Raw genomic sequence first — 16,276 nt, 5'->3', positions numbered from 1 at the left:
TGGGCATGGTGGCGCATGCCTGTAATCCCAGCTACACAGGAGGCTGAGGCAGGGGAATTGCTTGAACCCAGGAGGCGAAGGTTGCAGTGGTCCGAGATCGAGCCATTGCACTCCAGCCTGGGCAACAAGAGTGAAACTCCGTCTCAAAAAAAAAAAACAAAAAAAACCCACAATCTATTTGTTCTTGATAGGCACCTGGCCTCTCACCAATGAACTCCTATTCAACTTTCAAAGCTAATTCAAAAGACACTTTAAATGTGAAGTCTTCCCACACACGTATACAAAACTCATGGCTCCTTTCTATCAGGCTTCCATACAATTCATAAAACCTTATTATAGCTGAGCTGTTTTTAGGCCCAATAGATTGTGATGCCTTCTAGTGTTCTTCCCTTCCCCAGAAGGCAGAAAAGATGTTCTATTAAGCTTAAAAGAATGCTGCGCACTTGCTAGGTGCTCCTTAAAATATACACTGATTGATATATGAATGCTTAGGTGTCCCATTTCATGTTAAAAAGTACCTCCATCAGTAGCCTGATAAAGCTAAAAGTACCTCCATCAGTAGCCTGATAAAGCCCCTGGCCATTTGCACATTTCAGAAAGGCGTACCTGGTCTGCACAGGTCTCCATGTTGCTCTTTTTCACTGGCATAGACCTCCATGCACCAAGCATGGTATGCAAATGAGAAGAGATCTTCTATTTTAGCAGGTGGTCGGACTGCATTGTTCAGTCTCTTCAGCCACTCTTGACACTGCTCAAAGGTTGAAAACTGACACCTTTTGTAAAGCCAAACAAGTATGGATGTAATCAGAAGACAGTTGAAATGAAATGTAAGAAAAGCCATTATTTCAAGAATGCCCACTCGTAGTGAGGTGGGAACTACAACCAAGAAAGCATCTGAGGCAGTCAGTCATTCGCATGCTCATTATCAGTTATAAGAAAAACAGGCCGGGCGCGGTGGCTCACGCTTGTAATCCCAGCACTTTGGGAGGCCGAGGCGGGCGGATCACGAGGTCAGGAGATCGAGACCACGGTGAAACCCCGTCTCTACTAAAAATACAAAAAAAATTAGCCGGGCATGGTGGCGGGCGCCTGTAGTCCCAGCTACTCGGAGAGGCTGAGGCAGGAGAATGGCGTGAATCCGGGAGGCGGAGCTTGCAGTGAGCCGAGATTGTGCCACTGCACTCCAGCCTGGGTGACAGAGCGGTCTCAAAAAAAAAAAAAGAAAAACAAATGTTAGCCAATGGGACAAAATCTCCAAAAGAAGGAAGCTGACCATTGGAAAACCTATTTTTTTAGACTAATGAAATCTCTTCTAAGATTAATGACAATTACAGAAAAATGGCAGCTATTCTCTTTCATGAGTGGAGTTTCACTCTACTTCTTCCATCAAAGTTTTATGGTTGTCCCTCATAAAAAATATGTTTAGAAAAATCTTTGTTTTGTAGTAACATATTAGATCAAGTTTAAAAAAAAAAAAAACCACAGCATTATTTTTAGCCAGTTAGGGAGTAATTTCAATATTTAGCTATTAGGACAAATCAGATCCAAAAGACAGATTGCACTGAAACTTTCAGCTATGACCATGTAGAGAACAAAACAATTCTATTGTCAACTGCAATTTTCAGTACATACAACTAAGGAGTTAAAATAATTAGTGAAAACTAATTTATTAAAGATGTTTAGGCTGAGTGCAGTGGCTCATGCCTGTAATCCCAGCACTTTGGGAGGCCGAGACGGGCAGATCACTGGAGGTCAGGAGTTCGAGACCAGCCTGGCCAATATGGCAAAACTCCCATCTCTAACAAACATACCAAAATATTAGCCAGGTGTGGTGGCATGCACCTGTAATCCCAGCTTCTCGGAAGGCTGAGGCACGAGAATCACTTGCAACAGGGAGGTATGGATTGCAGTGAGCCAAGATCACACCACTGCACTCCAGGCTGGGCAACAGAGTGAGGCTTTGTCTCAAGAAAATAAATAAATAAAAATAAAGATTTGTTTAAATATTTGGCCTTTTTGAATGCAATGTTAAAAACTGACTAATTAATAAGCAACTACCTTCTTAAACTGTGAGTTGTAGCCAGTATCTATCAAAAATAAGCCAAATCCCACTGACTAAAAAGCAATATAAATATCTATCTTAAAACCAAGGGGTCACTTAAACCTCTTCCTCATCCCAATCACAGTGGCTCATCAATATGCCAACACATAATGTTTACTGACACCCCAGAAGAGGTCAGAGGAATGCAGTAAAAACTTGTGGAATTTAAGACCTCTAGAGCTATTAAATTTAAAAATGCATTTTAAGCATCGTTGTTGGTTTTTGGTTTTTCAGATGCAGTCTTGTTCTGTCATCCAGGCTGGAGTACAGTGGCGTGATCTCAGTTCACTGCAACCTCTTGCCTCCCAGGTCCAAGCAATTCTTCCGCCTCAGACTCCCAAGTAGCTGGGACTACAGGCATGCACCACCACACCCAGTTAATTTTCGTATTTTTAGTAGAGATGGGGTTTTGCCATGTTGGCCAGGCTGGTCTCAAACTCCTGACCTCAAGTGATCCACCCCCACCTCGGCCTCCCAAAGTGCTAGGATTACAGGCATGAGCCACCACACCCAGCCTGCAACCATTATATTTAAGCGCAGATACAAATCATCGATGAATGCTAAACTTATGGAGAAATTTTTATGAGAAGCAGGGACATTTGCATTGTTTCAAAGTGCCTTCCCCAGACTGTTTTTAGTTGCAAGAGAAAATGCAGAAATTATATAGAAGCCAGGTGACATCTCGATTGGAATAATCAAAATTAACAGCACCAATGAAGGACATGTGGACACTGTACTTCCAGATGTAATACAATACCCTGAAAATGACGTGACATCATATATACAGTATTCCAGTTGAGAAAATATAACCTCAATTTAATTGAGGAAATACTGGACAAACACAACATGAGAAGTATTCCATTAAAACAAAAGACTGTATTCTGCAAAATGTGAATATCATAAAAGAAAATAAGGCTGTAGAAAATGTTCCAGATTGGCCGGGTATGGTGGCTCATGCCTGTAATCCCAGCACTTTGGGAAGCCGAGACAGGCAGATCACGAGGTCAGAGTTCAAGACCAGCCTGACCAACATGGTGAAACCCCGTCTCTACTAAAAATACAAAAAATTAGCCGGGTGTGGTGGCACATACCTGTAACCCCAGCTACTCAGGAGGCTGAGGCAGGAGAATCGCTTGAACCCAGGAGGCAGAAGTTGCAGTGCGCTGAGATCGTGCCACTGCACTCCAGCCTGGGCGACAGAGCAAGACTCTGTCTCAAAAATCAAATAAACAAAAACAAAAAGAAAATGTTCCAGATTAAAGAAGGCTACAGAGTCATGGCAGCTAAATGCAATACATGACCTAGACTGGATCCTGTACTGAATGAGACGGAGGTGAGGGAGAATGCTATAAAAAAGTATCAATAGGTCATTAGATGAGCTGACAAAATTGGACCATGTATAGCAGACTGGATATAAGTATTATCAACGTAAAATTGAAAATCGATGATGTTATGGTTATGTAAGAAAATATCCCTATTCTTAGGAAAGCACACTAAAGTATTTTGGGGTTAAGAGCCATGATTATATGTTACTCTCAATCTGTTCAGGAAAAAAATCTCTTACACACACACACACAGCAGGCCTCTGCAAATAATAAAGCAAATGGTAAAATGTTAACAAGTGAATCTGGGTGAATGGTGTACTGATTTTCTTTTTAGTATTTTTATTTTTGCATTTTTGTTAATTTAAAATTATTTCCAAATTTAAAAAAATCTTTCAACATAGCAAAGTATACATCCTACAGATAAAATATTTCAGGCACAAACTACTCAGAAAATATTCCTGATGAGGCTAATCATCAAAAGGTATTTTACTAAGTTACCAAATAATGGACCCATTCTTTAAAAAATATTTTCCACACTGAACAGCAACACAAACATACCATACCACATACCTGATAACTTTGCAGTCTTTGCAAGTCAAATGAAGCTGAAATATATCTCGGCATTCAACACTTTCTATAAGCTGTAATGGAACCTGCAATTTTAAAAAAAATGAAGTCCTCTTAGTCAAAAAGGCATTGACCCTGGAGTTCCTCAATGTGTCCAACAAGACTAATTAAAAAGATCTATAAGGGAAAGTAACAAAAATAGAACTGCAAACTTATCTGGATCAACAGTACTCAAGTGGTTTACTACAAAGTGAATTAGGACTTCCCTTTATCTCTAAATCAGTGGTCTCAAGTCATGTCATAGCATGAAGGCAACAAAGAGGTGGCACCACCTTTGGAAGAAGGGGAGAATATATCTCTCAGGCACTGAATTCACAAGATCAGAGTACTACTTTTAGATGCTATGACTGACTATGATTTGCAATGATGCAATGACATAGAAGCTGAAGGGAGCCAGAACAGTAATCTTTTCTTGCTTATAGAAAAGAACTACAGATCAGAATGCCAGTGAGACTACTGTTTGCCCCAAATGACAGAGTGGGCTTACGGCTTAGTGTCAGCCAGTGAGGCTCCTGAAAAAGACTAGAGTTCTAAGCTGACTGTGGATTGCACAGAAAAGACAATGAGGCAATGGCTGCTGGCCAGGCTCTCTACTAAGTAGAATAGACCCAAAGGTATCAAAAAGGAGGGAGAAGGCCATACAGTGATCAAAGATGCTAAAACTATAATAACTATGTCAGATTTGCTTCAAAAGATCAGCTAGGAACCCTGTTTGCCAAATGGGGCTTGAGGTTTGAACAAGCTGGAATGGTTTCCCCTTGCCAATCTGGTCTGCAGACTCTACTGGACACAGGATTATGTACAACAGCAGATAGAGAGAAGGGAGACAGATAGAAGCAAAAGCATCTAGACAGGGTGCCAAATCTTCAGGACAATATGAGGATCCTCCTCCTATCCCTCAAATCATCCTAATTCAACCCTTGGCTTCAAAAAGCAATTTCTAGGCTTTCAAGGCAAACCTGGTAAAATAATAGTGAATACTTTTACTCCTTGAAAAAGGAGTGGGCCATTTGCCTCTTACAATGTATCAAGTCTAGCCAAAATTTGGTTCTGGGAGTTGCAAATAGCATTCCAACAACTTGTGTTTAGTATGCAAAGAGAAGGGCAGTCTCCTCCAACGCAGACAGGAACAAGAGTACTGTCTGCACAGGCAGGCCCTCGTGTTAGCTGAGCCAGTTTCAGGAACAAGCTTCCTGCAAACTCTGCCCCACCACAGGGCTGCCAGTCAGCAGAGAACTCTCAGAATGAGGATGCAGGGATCAAAAAGAAGCTCAGTGCTGGACAAAGAAACAGAAACTGGGGCAGGGGTTACAGAAGAGAAGAAAGCAAAATAATATTACTTAGATAAATGACTGGGAGTTTTTACCTTAGGACTGAAGTCTTCTTGCTTTTAAGTCTACAGTCTATAAAAATTCCCTTACAAATGTAATAGGACTGGGGGTCAGAAAAAGACTAAGAAATCTTGGCCGGACGCGGTGGCTCACGCCTGTAATGCCAACACTTTGGGAGGCCAAGGTGGGCGGATCACCTGAGGTCAGGAGTTTGAGACCAGCCTGACCAACATGGAGAAACCCCATCTCTACTAAAAACACAAAATTATCCGGGTGCGGTGGTGCATGCCTGTAACCCCAGCTACTCCAGAGGCAGGAGAATCGCTTGAATCCCGGAGGCAGAGACTGCGGTAAGCTGAGATCGCATCATTGCACACCAGCCTGGGCAACAAGAGCGAGACTCCATCTCAAAAAAAAAGAAAAAAGAAAAATCTTGCCTGTGTTCTGAGAACAAAAGGAGCCTTTGGCCTTCTGTTTTTGTTTATGTCCTTAACCCCAAGGTGCTATGAGAAACTGCAACTGATGCAACTAAGAATTCTTCCGAGACCTGTGCATCTAAGAAGGAAAAAAAAAAAACAACCCTACAATTTATCACAGATAAACTATAAAGAAGAAATACTGAGATTAAGAAGACACATTAGAAGACAACTTCGCTTTGTTCTCAGGCCAGTTCTCTGGGTAGCCTGTGACAGACACTTACTGCTTTTTATTTTGTATATACTCCTGCTAACTACCTTACTCACTATATCCCCCCAAAATGTGGCTGCCAGACTGGCAATTAAGAGGCGTGAGTTCTAATCTCAATTTTCTAAAATGTTACAAATTAAAATTTTGCCGGCTTCATTGGGCAAGCCTCCAGCCTTCCCATGTGCCATCAGCCTCTGCTTTCTGAACCTCGGTCACAACTAAGGAAATCTCAGGCATGGGGCCTGAGAAGAGTCTGGGATGGGATTAGAGTGAGCTTTACAAATCTACATGAAGAGGCTGCTCTTGCAGCAGTCACCTGCATCCCAAGTCCCCTGCAACTGACTTTCTTTACGGACAGAAGACATGAAAACCAGCTAATGCTCTTAGCAGCTGCTGGGGGAAATGGATTAGCCTTTGCTACTTTGCTACAAAGAACAGGTAAGTTTTACATCCTTATTACTAAACCAGAGTCCAATGGCCTGTGCCCAAACTTAATATAATAAAATTATCTCAGACCATGCAAAACATTTGCTACCTAAAATGCAGGCAATATATACATATTTTTTTTCTGTATTTTAACATCGTAAATTTAACAAAAAAGAATTAAAATGTTGGTTCTATGCATTGAAATCAGATTGCAGACACTAGCAAGTCACCAAAATCAACCATGTGTATTACAAGTCACAGATATGGAGAACAGCAGATTTTAATATTCATGTAGATTGTCACATGCAGGAAAGCTTAATACGCAGCAAGAATAGGGACATATAGAAGAGAAACACCTGATTTTTATAACAAATATCTCCCTTTTCTTCTCCTTTCTACTCTAGTGTTTCCCTTCAGCGCTCCCTCCACAGATTGCCTTTTTCTTTTTTTGAGACGGAGTCTCGCTCTATCGCCCAGGCTGGAGTGCAGTGGCACGATCTCGGCTCACTGCAAGCTCCGCCTCCCGGGTTCACGCCATTCTCCTGCCTCAGCCTCCCGTGTAGCTGGGACCACAGGCGCCCGCCACTGCGCCCAGCTAATTTTTTGTATTTTTAGTAGAGATGGGGTTTCATGTGTTAGCCAGTATGGTCTCGATCTCCTGACCTTGTGATCCGCCCGTCTCGGCCTCCCAAAGTGCTGGGATTACAGGCGTGAGCCACCGTGCCCGGCCTGCCTTTTTTTTTCTTTTTTTTTTAAGATGGAGTCTCGTTCTGTTGCCCAGGCTGGAGTGCAATGGCGCGATCTTCGTTCACCGCAACCTCCACCTCCCAGGTTCAAGCTATTCTCCCTGCCTCAGCCTCCTGCGTAGCAGGCGCCTGTGATGCCAGCCACCACGCCCAGCTAATTTTTGTATTTTTAGTAGAGATGGGGTTTTGCCATTTGGCCAGGTTGGTCTCGAACCCCTGACCTCAGGTGATCCACCCGCCTAGGCCTCCCAAAGTGCTGGGATTACGGGTGTGAGCCACTGTGCCCAGTCCAGATTGCCTTTTCTAAAAGGCAGAATTGGCCTTTTCCTGTTCATACCTCCATCCAAAACATACTGTTTCTCTACTTTCTTAAGGCCCACTCCATTGCTTTAGGTTCAAATTTCCTCACATATGAAAACGATCTCTTACCATTTCTGTAACTAGAGATACCCTATATTCAACCTCAAAAGCAAATTACAGATTCAAGAGCCAGTCCACTTTACAGCCCAGGAAGGTTAAACTACTACACTATAAGCTAGTATAGTAGTAAAGTCAGGACCAGAATCCGTGTCTGTCCTCCAGCCTGGGCTCCTTCCACCATACATGGTGTGCCTTTCTTTCTGCCCCTACACTTGGGCTTCTCTTCCATATGAGCTCTACCTTAGTTTTTCTTTCACAAATAAGTAGCTTCTCCACCAGGGATCTTCAAGAGGAAAAGAGTTTAAATCAAAACTCCTCAGATGCAATTCCTTTTGTAAAAGAGTAGCAAGATAAACTCACTTTCAAATCCTCTCAGACGTACTGATTCAATGTCTTGTAGCAACTCATTTTCTTTTTGCTCCTCTCTCCTCTATCTCTCCACCTGCCAGGTAACGCAATCTCACCTTACAATGCTTTTCCTAATATAAATTTCACCAAACTTATGCTCAAACAACATTCAGTGCTACAACCAATTCCTCAAAAAGCCAAAAGTTACATTATAGACACTAACACCCTTAAGAGCATCAATCCAAAAAAAAAGCAGAAGAGCAGCAGTTTAAAAATTTAACAGACATACAGACATGCACAAGGTTATGTCCACAGTACTGTCACATTCCAGAGGGAACTGATGCCATCATACCCTACTATATTTACCTCAATTCATTCTGGGTGTGTGTGCATACATGTGCATTATTTTTAAACACCAGAATCTAGAGTGGGATAATTTCTACCTTTTTAAAAACAAACACCCTTTTTATAGCCTGAATGGGAAGTACTAATCTTGTACACCTGAAGTTAAAATGTCAGTAAAAGAGTAAAAATAATGAGTCTAAATCTAAAATCAGTAATAAAGTGGAATATCTGGGCACAAAAATCTTTTCATTTAAAAACTAATCAGGGCCGGGCACAACGGCTCACACCTATAATCCCAGCACTTTGGTAGGCTGAGGCCGGAGGATCGCTTGAGCCCAGGAGTTCAAGACCAGCCTGGGCAACATGGTGAAACCCTGTCACTACAATAACGTAACGTAACATAACAAACATAAAACGTAACATAACAATAAAATTTTAAAAAAATAAAAAAATAAAATAAAAAATTGAGTACAGTGGCTCACATCTGTAATCCCAGCACTCTGGGAGGCCAAGGTTGGTGGACTGCTTGAGCCCAAGAGTCCTGAGACCAGCTGGGCAACACAGACATCATCTCTACAAAAAATAAAATTAAATTAACTGAACGTGGTGGCATGTGTCTGTAGACCTAGCTACTCAGAAGGCTGAGGTGGGAGGATCACCTAAGCACGGGAAGTTGAGGCTGCAGTTGGCCACGATGGCGCCACTGCACTCCAGCCTGGGCGGCAGAGCAAGACCCTGTTTCAAAAAACAAAGAAGCCATCACCAAAAACCCACTAATCAGCAGAAGACTGTCACTGGTTTAAGATTCAAACTCTTATTGTTCACCTTTGACAATTTACAAGCCTCCAGCATTGCTTTCGGAGGCTCCCACTGTTATATGAATGCTAGATCAAAGTGCGTTAAATGTTAACAATAACCGCCTTCGCCGCAGGATGTAGTGGCTAACGCCTGTAATTCCCACACTTTGGGAGGCTGAGGTGGGAGAATAAATTGAGCCCAGGAGGCTAAGGCTGCAGTGAGCCGAGACTGTGCTAACGCACTCCAGCCTGGATGACAGAGTGAAACTCCGTCTCCAAAAAACAAAGTGAAAGAAAAAAAAACTAGTGTTGATTTTACAAATTATTTCTAATAGAAACTTGTTCTACATTTTTTTGAAGGTCACAATTCCATCTGCTTATGTATAAACTGTAGGGCTTTTTCCTTACCCTACCAATTGTTCTCATAGTAGCATACAACTAGAATTTGGTCCAGTAAGAGGAAAAGGACTCATGCAGAAGGGAAACATTCTGCTGATTTGCAAGGTGAGCATCTAACACTCTAAACCAATTTCCTCCAGGCACAGGTGCAGCAACCACCTAGGATTTTCATGCTACTTACTGGGATTTTAGTAACAGCAGATTGAGAAGCAGTCTATTAAATTACAAACACACACACACACACACACAAACTTTTAAACATTCATGAATTCCACTTGAACACTTGTTTATAAGTTATCTAAGCTTCAAAGAACTATGTCTGTAAATATATAATAATTTGGGAAAAGCACAGAATAGGAGCAATGTATACCTTAAATGCTACACATAAACTCTACTACAGAGATTCTTTACCACAGGAACTGGAACTTGATATTCAGTGAATGTGTGAATTAAAGTAATGATGTTTATGGTATCAAAACCTACAGACACATTTTACTCAATGTGCTGTGAAATTAAAAGAGAATATATGATATCAGGTAGCTATTTAAAACTTGATGGTAAGTCATTTTCTGAAGTGCTAAGTATTTTGATTTAAGCATACAAAATGATGAACTGGGGCATGCCACCACATATACTGGTACGTTTGGGCTTTGATGGTTTAAATGTGTTTGATATAGATAAAATAACCTTTAAAGGGAGCCTCCTGATCTAACATATTTTACTGAAATACAGTATTTTATTGAAATACACGTATTTTATTGAAATACTTATTTGCTAAGGGAAGGAAAGACGGAGGAGCAACACCACTACTAACTGTCTGATCTCCATCCAGGACCCGATGCAGGAAGAATCCTTGTTTCTTAAGTACCTCCAGGTTTCAGGTTTCAGGAATCTCTTAGCACTAGCTGTGATGAAATTAATTTATTTTTATGGAGGAGTTCTAGTCTCTCTCAATCTGAAATTTTTTTTTTGTTTTTTTTTGAGACGGAGTCTCACTCTGTCACCCAGGCTGGAGTGCAGTGGTGTCATCTCGGCTCACTGCAAGCTCCACCTCCCGGGTTCACGCCATTCTCCTGCCTCAGCCTCCTGAGTAGCTGGGACTACAGGTGCCCGCCACCACGCCCAGCTAATTTTTTGTATTTTTGGTAGAGACGGGGTTTCACCGTGTTAGCCGGGATGGTCTTGATCTCCTGACTTCGTGATCCTCCCGCCTCGGCCTCCCAAAGTGCTGGGATTACAGGCGTGAGCCACCGCACCCGGCCTCAATCTGAAATTTTTAAAGTCACTGCAATGCCAAAATACTTTTACACCATCATTTTTCTGTACAAAGCCATTACCTTGGGTGTTTTTTTTTTTTCTTTTTCTTTTTTTTTTTTTTTTGACAGTCTCCCTCTGTCATCCAGGCTGGAGTGCAGTGGCGTGATCTTAGCTCATTACAACCTCTGCCTCCTGGGTTCAAGTGATTCTCCTACCTCAGCTTCCTGAGTAGCACATGCCACCATGCCCAGCTAATTTTTGTATTTTTAGTAGAGATGGGGTTTCACCACTTTGGCCAGGCTGGTCTCGAACTCGCAACCTCAGGTGATCCGCCTGCCTCAGCCTCCCAAAGTGCTGGGATTACAGGCGTGCACTGCACCCGGCCTACCCTGGGCTTCTTAAGTAACATGTAGGCTCTATGCCTTAGAGGGTTATGATGCCAACAGAAAAAAACACTTTCAGATTAAGAAAATGGATCAAAAGAGAGAAGAGTGGCAAGTTTCCTTAAGCATCATCTCTCAATCACAATGGGGGATCAACAATTCCAGTCAACAACCTACTCACACAGCTATCCTTACAGACAATTAAGACACAGCCTATTCACACATAAATGTACTGTTTTAAAATGAGCTTTAAACGCCAAAGGGGGAAAAGGTTCTAATGCCCGCTTCAAACCCACATTAACTTCAACTCATTTAATATTTACTGAATATTGTGGCACCAGGAAACATGCTGGGTCTTGAAGATACAAAGACAATTAACCAAAAATTACAACCTATTTGGTAAATGTTATAAAAGAATGTACGAGATAAAGACAAAGCAAAGAAAGAGTGTAATTAACTGTCATAGAGGGAACTGGGACTAAGAAAGGCTTCACAGGAGAAGTTATCACCTGAACTGAATTTTGACAGATGAATAGAAGTTCCTGGGCCGAAAAGAGAACACAGAGGTATGAGGTATGGCTGAATAGTACAAAGAGGCTGCTTTTACAAGTAAAAACGTGATAATGGGGAAAGGAGGGAAGCTGTGATCCTTGGTCCCTGCCACGTTGTCAAACAGCTTCATGTCATGCTAAACAATTTGATCTTCATCATAGAAGTAGTGAAGAAACACTGAAGGGCTGATGAATGACATGATCAGTTTCTTTCTTTCTTTTCTTTCTTTCCTGCTTTCTTTCCAGCAGACCTTATTCCCAAATAATTCTAAAAATAGTCTCTGAAACACTTGGCCATCAACCAATAAACTGATACATACAGGATGATATGAGAAAATGCAATGATATGAAACTATCATTCTCACGTGCAATTTAATTATAATTTAATTCCAGCAATTCAAACACTGAAAGAACACAAAGTTAAATTGGGCAGTTCTACTAAACACTACTATCATTACTTCCACAGTAGTTGGTGGGGAATTCTCAGTTGCTGGGATTTTATAGGTGTTTCCCCCCTTTCCCCTCTCCATCACGACTACTCAAATCCAAGTGGACCCTTCTGAACAGAGTGCTACACAGTATGAAAGAACAGCTTGCCTCTTTCCTTAATGAATCTGGTGTGTATCTTTAGCTGATAGACAGAAAACTGACGTAACTGCTATAATCACGGCCCAAATCTAGAAGCCAGAATGGATTCAGGCCAAAACTGCTCCTGCACATAAATGCTTAACTACAAAGAAGAATGATAACAACAAGTAAAAAATGTCAACTACCAAAAAAAATGACAGCCACTGAGTCTTTTTCAATTGCTGAGTAAAACGAATGAACAACAGATTTCAAAGAATCCCAAAATGAACCCAAACCACAGTCTGCATGGAATTACAGTCCTGAGCTGTTTTAACGTGTCATAATACACTTCTCTGTGCTGGAAGTGGAGTGTAGAAAGCCACAACACTGGCAAGTAAAGAAGGAAGAAGGCATTTGCTGTAAGTACAGGAATTTTCAAGCCTTTGTTCGTTTAAGGCTAATGATAACAGAGCACTGGAGGAACCAGTTCACTGAGAGGACATTCATAACTGAAAAGGGTAAATATACTCTTGAGAATCAAGAGCCTTCCTTTTCTTCAGTAATACATAGTCCATTATGCAAATAAACATTATACTTAACATCTACACTTATACCACCAAGGAGTCATTAGAGTAACTTCATGCTGTAATGAGAGTCTGCAGTGAGCTCAAAGTACATCTCATCATTTGACATTAAGGTCCAGGGAATTATCTCAACTGAGGCAGTTGGTAACTACTAAAGATTGCAGAATAAAAGCCTATTCAGCCTTTATACCTTTATAAAGCTTAATGATACAGCATTACCTAATGCAAATCATTCACTAACTAAACAATGGACACCTCAGCTGACAACTACACACATCATTTTAAATCAAGCCTAAGAGCTGCTTGCTGACCTAGTGTGTTTGTTGTTGTTGTTGTTGTTTTGTTTTGAGATGGAGTCTTGCTCTGGTCACCCAGGCTGGAGTGCAGTGGTGTGATCTCGGCTCACTGCCAGCTCCACCTCCCGGGTTCATGCCATTCTCTTGACTCAGCTTCCTGAGTAGCTGGGACTACAGGCGCCCGCCACCACGCCTGGCTAATTTTTTGTATTTTTAGTAGAAATAGGGTTTCACCGTGTTAGCCAGGATGGTCTCTATCTCCTGACCTCGTGATCTGCCTGCCTCGGCCTCCCAAAGTGCTGGGATTACAGGCGTGAGCCACCGTGCCCTGCCGACCTAGTGTTCCTTGAGTGCTAAATTAAGTGAGAAAAGCAGAGCACATATGCTTTCTCTCCCAATTCTGTACGCCTCTCCTCTCTTTGAGAGTATTAAGTTTTCTGACTTCCTTTCTCCATCTATCTTAGAGGGAGAACAGTTGGTAATCACTTACATTAACAAGAGACTCCTTGAACTTGATGTGAAGTCTGTAATTGGAAAGGGCAATGATGGCATCCTCGGCACGGCCCACAAACTCTGTGCTCTCTCCATGAAGTTCAAGGAAAGGAACCTTCGAAATGAAAGAAACCCTTCAGAGTTCTGAAGCAGTTAAAAAAAAAAAAAGGCTTCAAACATCAGTTGGCTGAATGGATGGTAAATCCTCTGCCACTGAAGTTGAAAACACAGCACATAAGTAGATAAGGGACCTCAAGAGGATGGGTTTATACCCACCTAATTCAAATATATCTAGTTATTCAAATTCTGAACTACTAAAGGAATGATACAGAGAAGATCATCTTAAACAGTGGATTCTCAGGAAATAAGTCTTGCTAAAATGAGATGTTTTCCAGCTTGCATTTCTACTACATATATGGTTTTATATATATATGTAATATAGTACATTACACTTAAATCCATTAACTCTGCTATACAGTTAATGCTAAATAAATATTTTACATTTAAAAGTGGCCTATAATTACCTGAAGATTCTCATCCTCTCGGATCAGCTGTTTCCTGGGAAAGATCTGATTGGCCTGGATGCACTCAAGGCTGTGCCGAGTCTCTTCATCCTGGAAAAGTCCAAAACCTTAAAATAATTTCAAAGCTTCTAATCATCCATATTTGGTTTTTCTGCCATATCTCCTAGCATAATCACAATGAAAGTACAAAGACCAAGGTGAACAGGCAGAAAAGCTCAAGGAAACAATATTGATCTTAAAAAGTTTTTCTATCCAATACATTAGTTACATCTAGTCTGAAAAAACATTGATACAAAAAAAAAAATGTCAAAGAGGTTAGAATATTTCTATTAGGCACTAACAGGTTGTTAATACTTTTTTTTTTTCTTTTTTTGAGACAGAATCTCACTCTATCGCCCAGGCAGTGGTGCACTGGTAGTGTAGTGCACAGGTAGTGCGGTGGTGTAATCTTGGCTCATTGCAAACTCTGCCTACCGGGTTCAGGCGATTCTCCTGCCTCAGCCTCCTGAGTAGCTGAGACTACAGGTGTGCGCCACAATGCCTGGCTACTATTTTTGTAGAGACAGGGTTTTGCCATGTTGGTCAGACTGGTTTCCAACTCCTGGCCTCAGGTGATCCGGCTGCCTCAGCCTCCCAAAGTGCTGTGATAACAGACATGAGCCACTGTGCCCAGCCCCACATTACTTTTAAGAGAAACCAAGATATAATGCTTTTTTCTCTTTAAGTTACAATCTTAAATTATTTGAGAGATACATACTGAAATATTTAAAAATGAAAGGTGACATTTGAAATTTGCTTCAGAATAATTGGGGTGGGAGTAAGGAAGTGGGACGTAAGTGAAACAGGACTATCTATGAATTAGTAATTCATGAAACTAGGTGAGAGTTCATTATCTCTATCATTGTGTCTACTCCTGTTATATGTGAAATTTTCATAATAGAAAGCTTGAAAACAATTTCTAAGAAAAAGTAAGCTTAAGAACTGAATTTCCCAAGTTGAAAACATATGAAAGACTATCCTTCACTTATTCTGCCTTATATTACAAAATAGATTTCTGTTAAGATGATTTCAAAAGAGGAAGCAATAAATTCTCATCTAGATGGCACGTAAATTACAATTTGTATTTAAAAAGTAATCTTTTGCATTATGAATTTTTATGGTATAGGAAGACATGAGAGAAATGTCATCTATTAGAAAGCTTGACTAAATTATAATAGAATCTGTTTACACAGCACTTTTTTTTTTAAGTCAGGGTTTTGCTCTGTCACCCATGTTGGAGTGCAGCGGCACAATCACAGCTAACTGTAACCTCCAACTCCTGGGCTCAAGTGATCCTCCAGCCTCAGCCTCCCAGGTAGCTGGGACCACAGGCACCCACCACCATGCCAGGCTAATTTTTTTATTTTCAGTAGAGACAAGGTCTCGTTAGGTTGTCCAGGTTGGTCTCAAACTCCTGGCTCAAGTGATCCTCCCACCTTAGCCTCCCAAAGTGCTGGGATTACAGGTGTGAGCCACCAAGCCCAGCCCCACACAGCAATTTTCAAAAGAGCAAAAGCCACATCATGTTCAACTGACAGCATTAAGAATTATAACCAGTGGTTACTGGTTGCTTCTGTATACACTACTTAACACAATTCCAATAATTTTGTAAGTCTTCCCCCAAAAAGAGTTTTTCCTCTTATCTATAAACAACACGTAAGGTTTTACTAAAAGCAACCATAATCCTAAAATGATAATACTCTACACTAGCATGATTCTCCAAATGAAGTCCACAGACTCTGAGATGCTTACAGGAGCCCTGCGAGGTCAAAACCGTCCCAATAATATTACGGTATTATTGCCTTTCTTCACTGTATTGACATCTATACTAACATGCAAAAAAAACTGGTATGTAAAACTGCTGGTACCTTAGCACAATTGAGGCGGTGGTGTCAATTTCGTAAGAATGACCTTGATAAAGCAAGGAATTATTATAAATTCTATTTATTAAATCCTGACCCTTAAGTAGAAGTCTTTTTTACAGAGGAAATACAAGTAAAACACCTCTGATGCATGTTGCAGTATTATGGT

The 16,276-nt window shown here is 41.1% G+C and overlaps 1 protein-coding gene across 9 annotated transcripts in view; it reads right to left on the bottom strand.

Moving 5' to 3' along the window:
* Positions 1-16,276, bottom strand: part of MTMR3 (myotubularin related protein 3) — a 152,976-nt gene that overhangs the window by 38,983 nt on the left and 97,717 nt on the right. For all 9 annotated transcript variants that reach the window (XM_030816084.1, XM_030816079.1, XM_030816082.1 and 6 more), the window contains 4 exons: positions 14,207-14,296; positions 13,681-13,797; positions 3,997-4,079; positions 607-773 (listed from right to left, as the gene is read on the bottom strand). In XM_030816084.1, the coding sequence (XP_030671944.1) occupies positions 607-773; positions 3,997-4,079; positions 13,681-13,797; positions 14,207-14,296 (457 nt within the window). The remainder of the gene's footprint in view (positions 1-606; positions 774-3,996; positions 4,080-13,680; positions 13,798-14,206; positions 14,297-16,276) is intronic.

Source organism: Nomascus leucogenys, chromosome 7b (assembly GCF_006542625.1).
Source record: "Nomascus leucogenys isolate Asia chromosome 7b, Asia_NLE_v1, whole genome shotgun sequence".
Classification (NCBI taxonomy): Eukaryota; Metazoa; Chordata; class Mammalia; order Primates; family Hylobatidae; genus Nomascus; species Nomascus leucogenys.
This window is presented reverse-complemented; position numbering and strand designations above follow the sequence as displayed.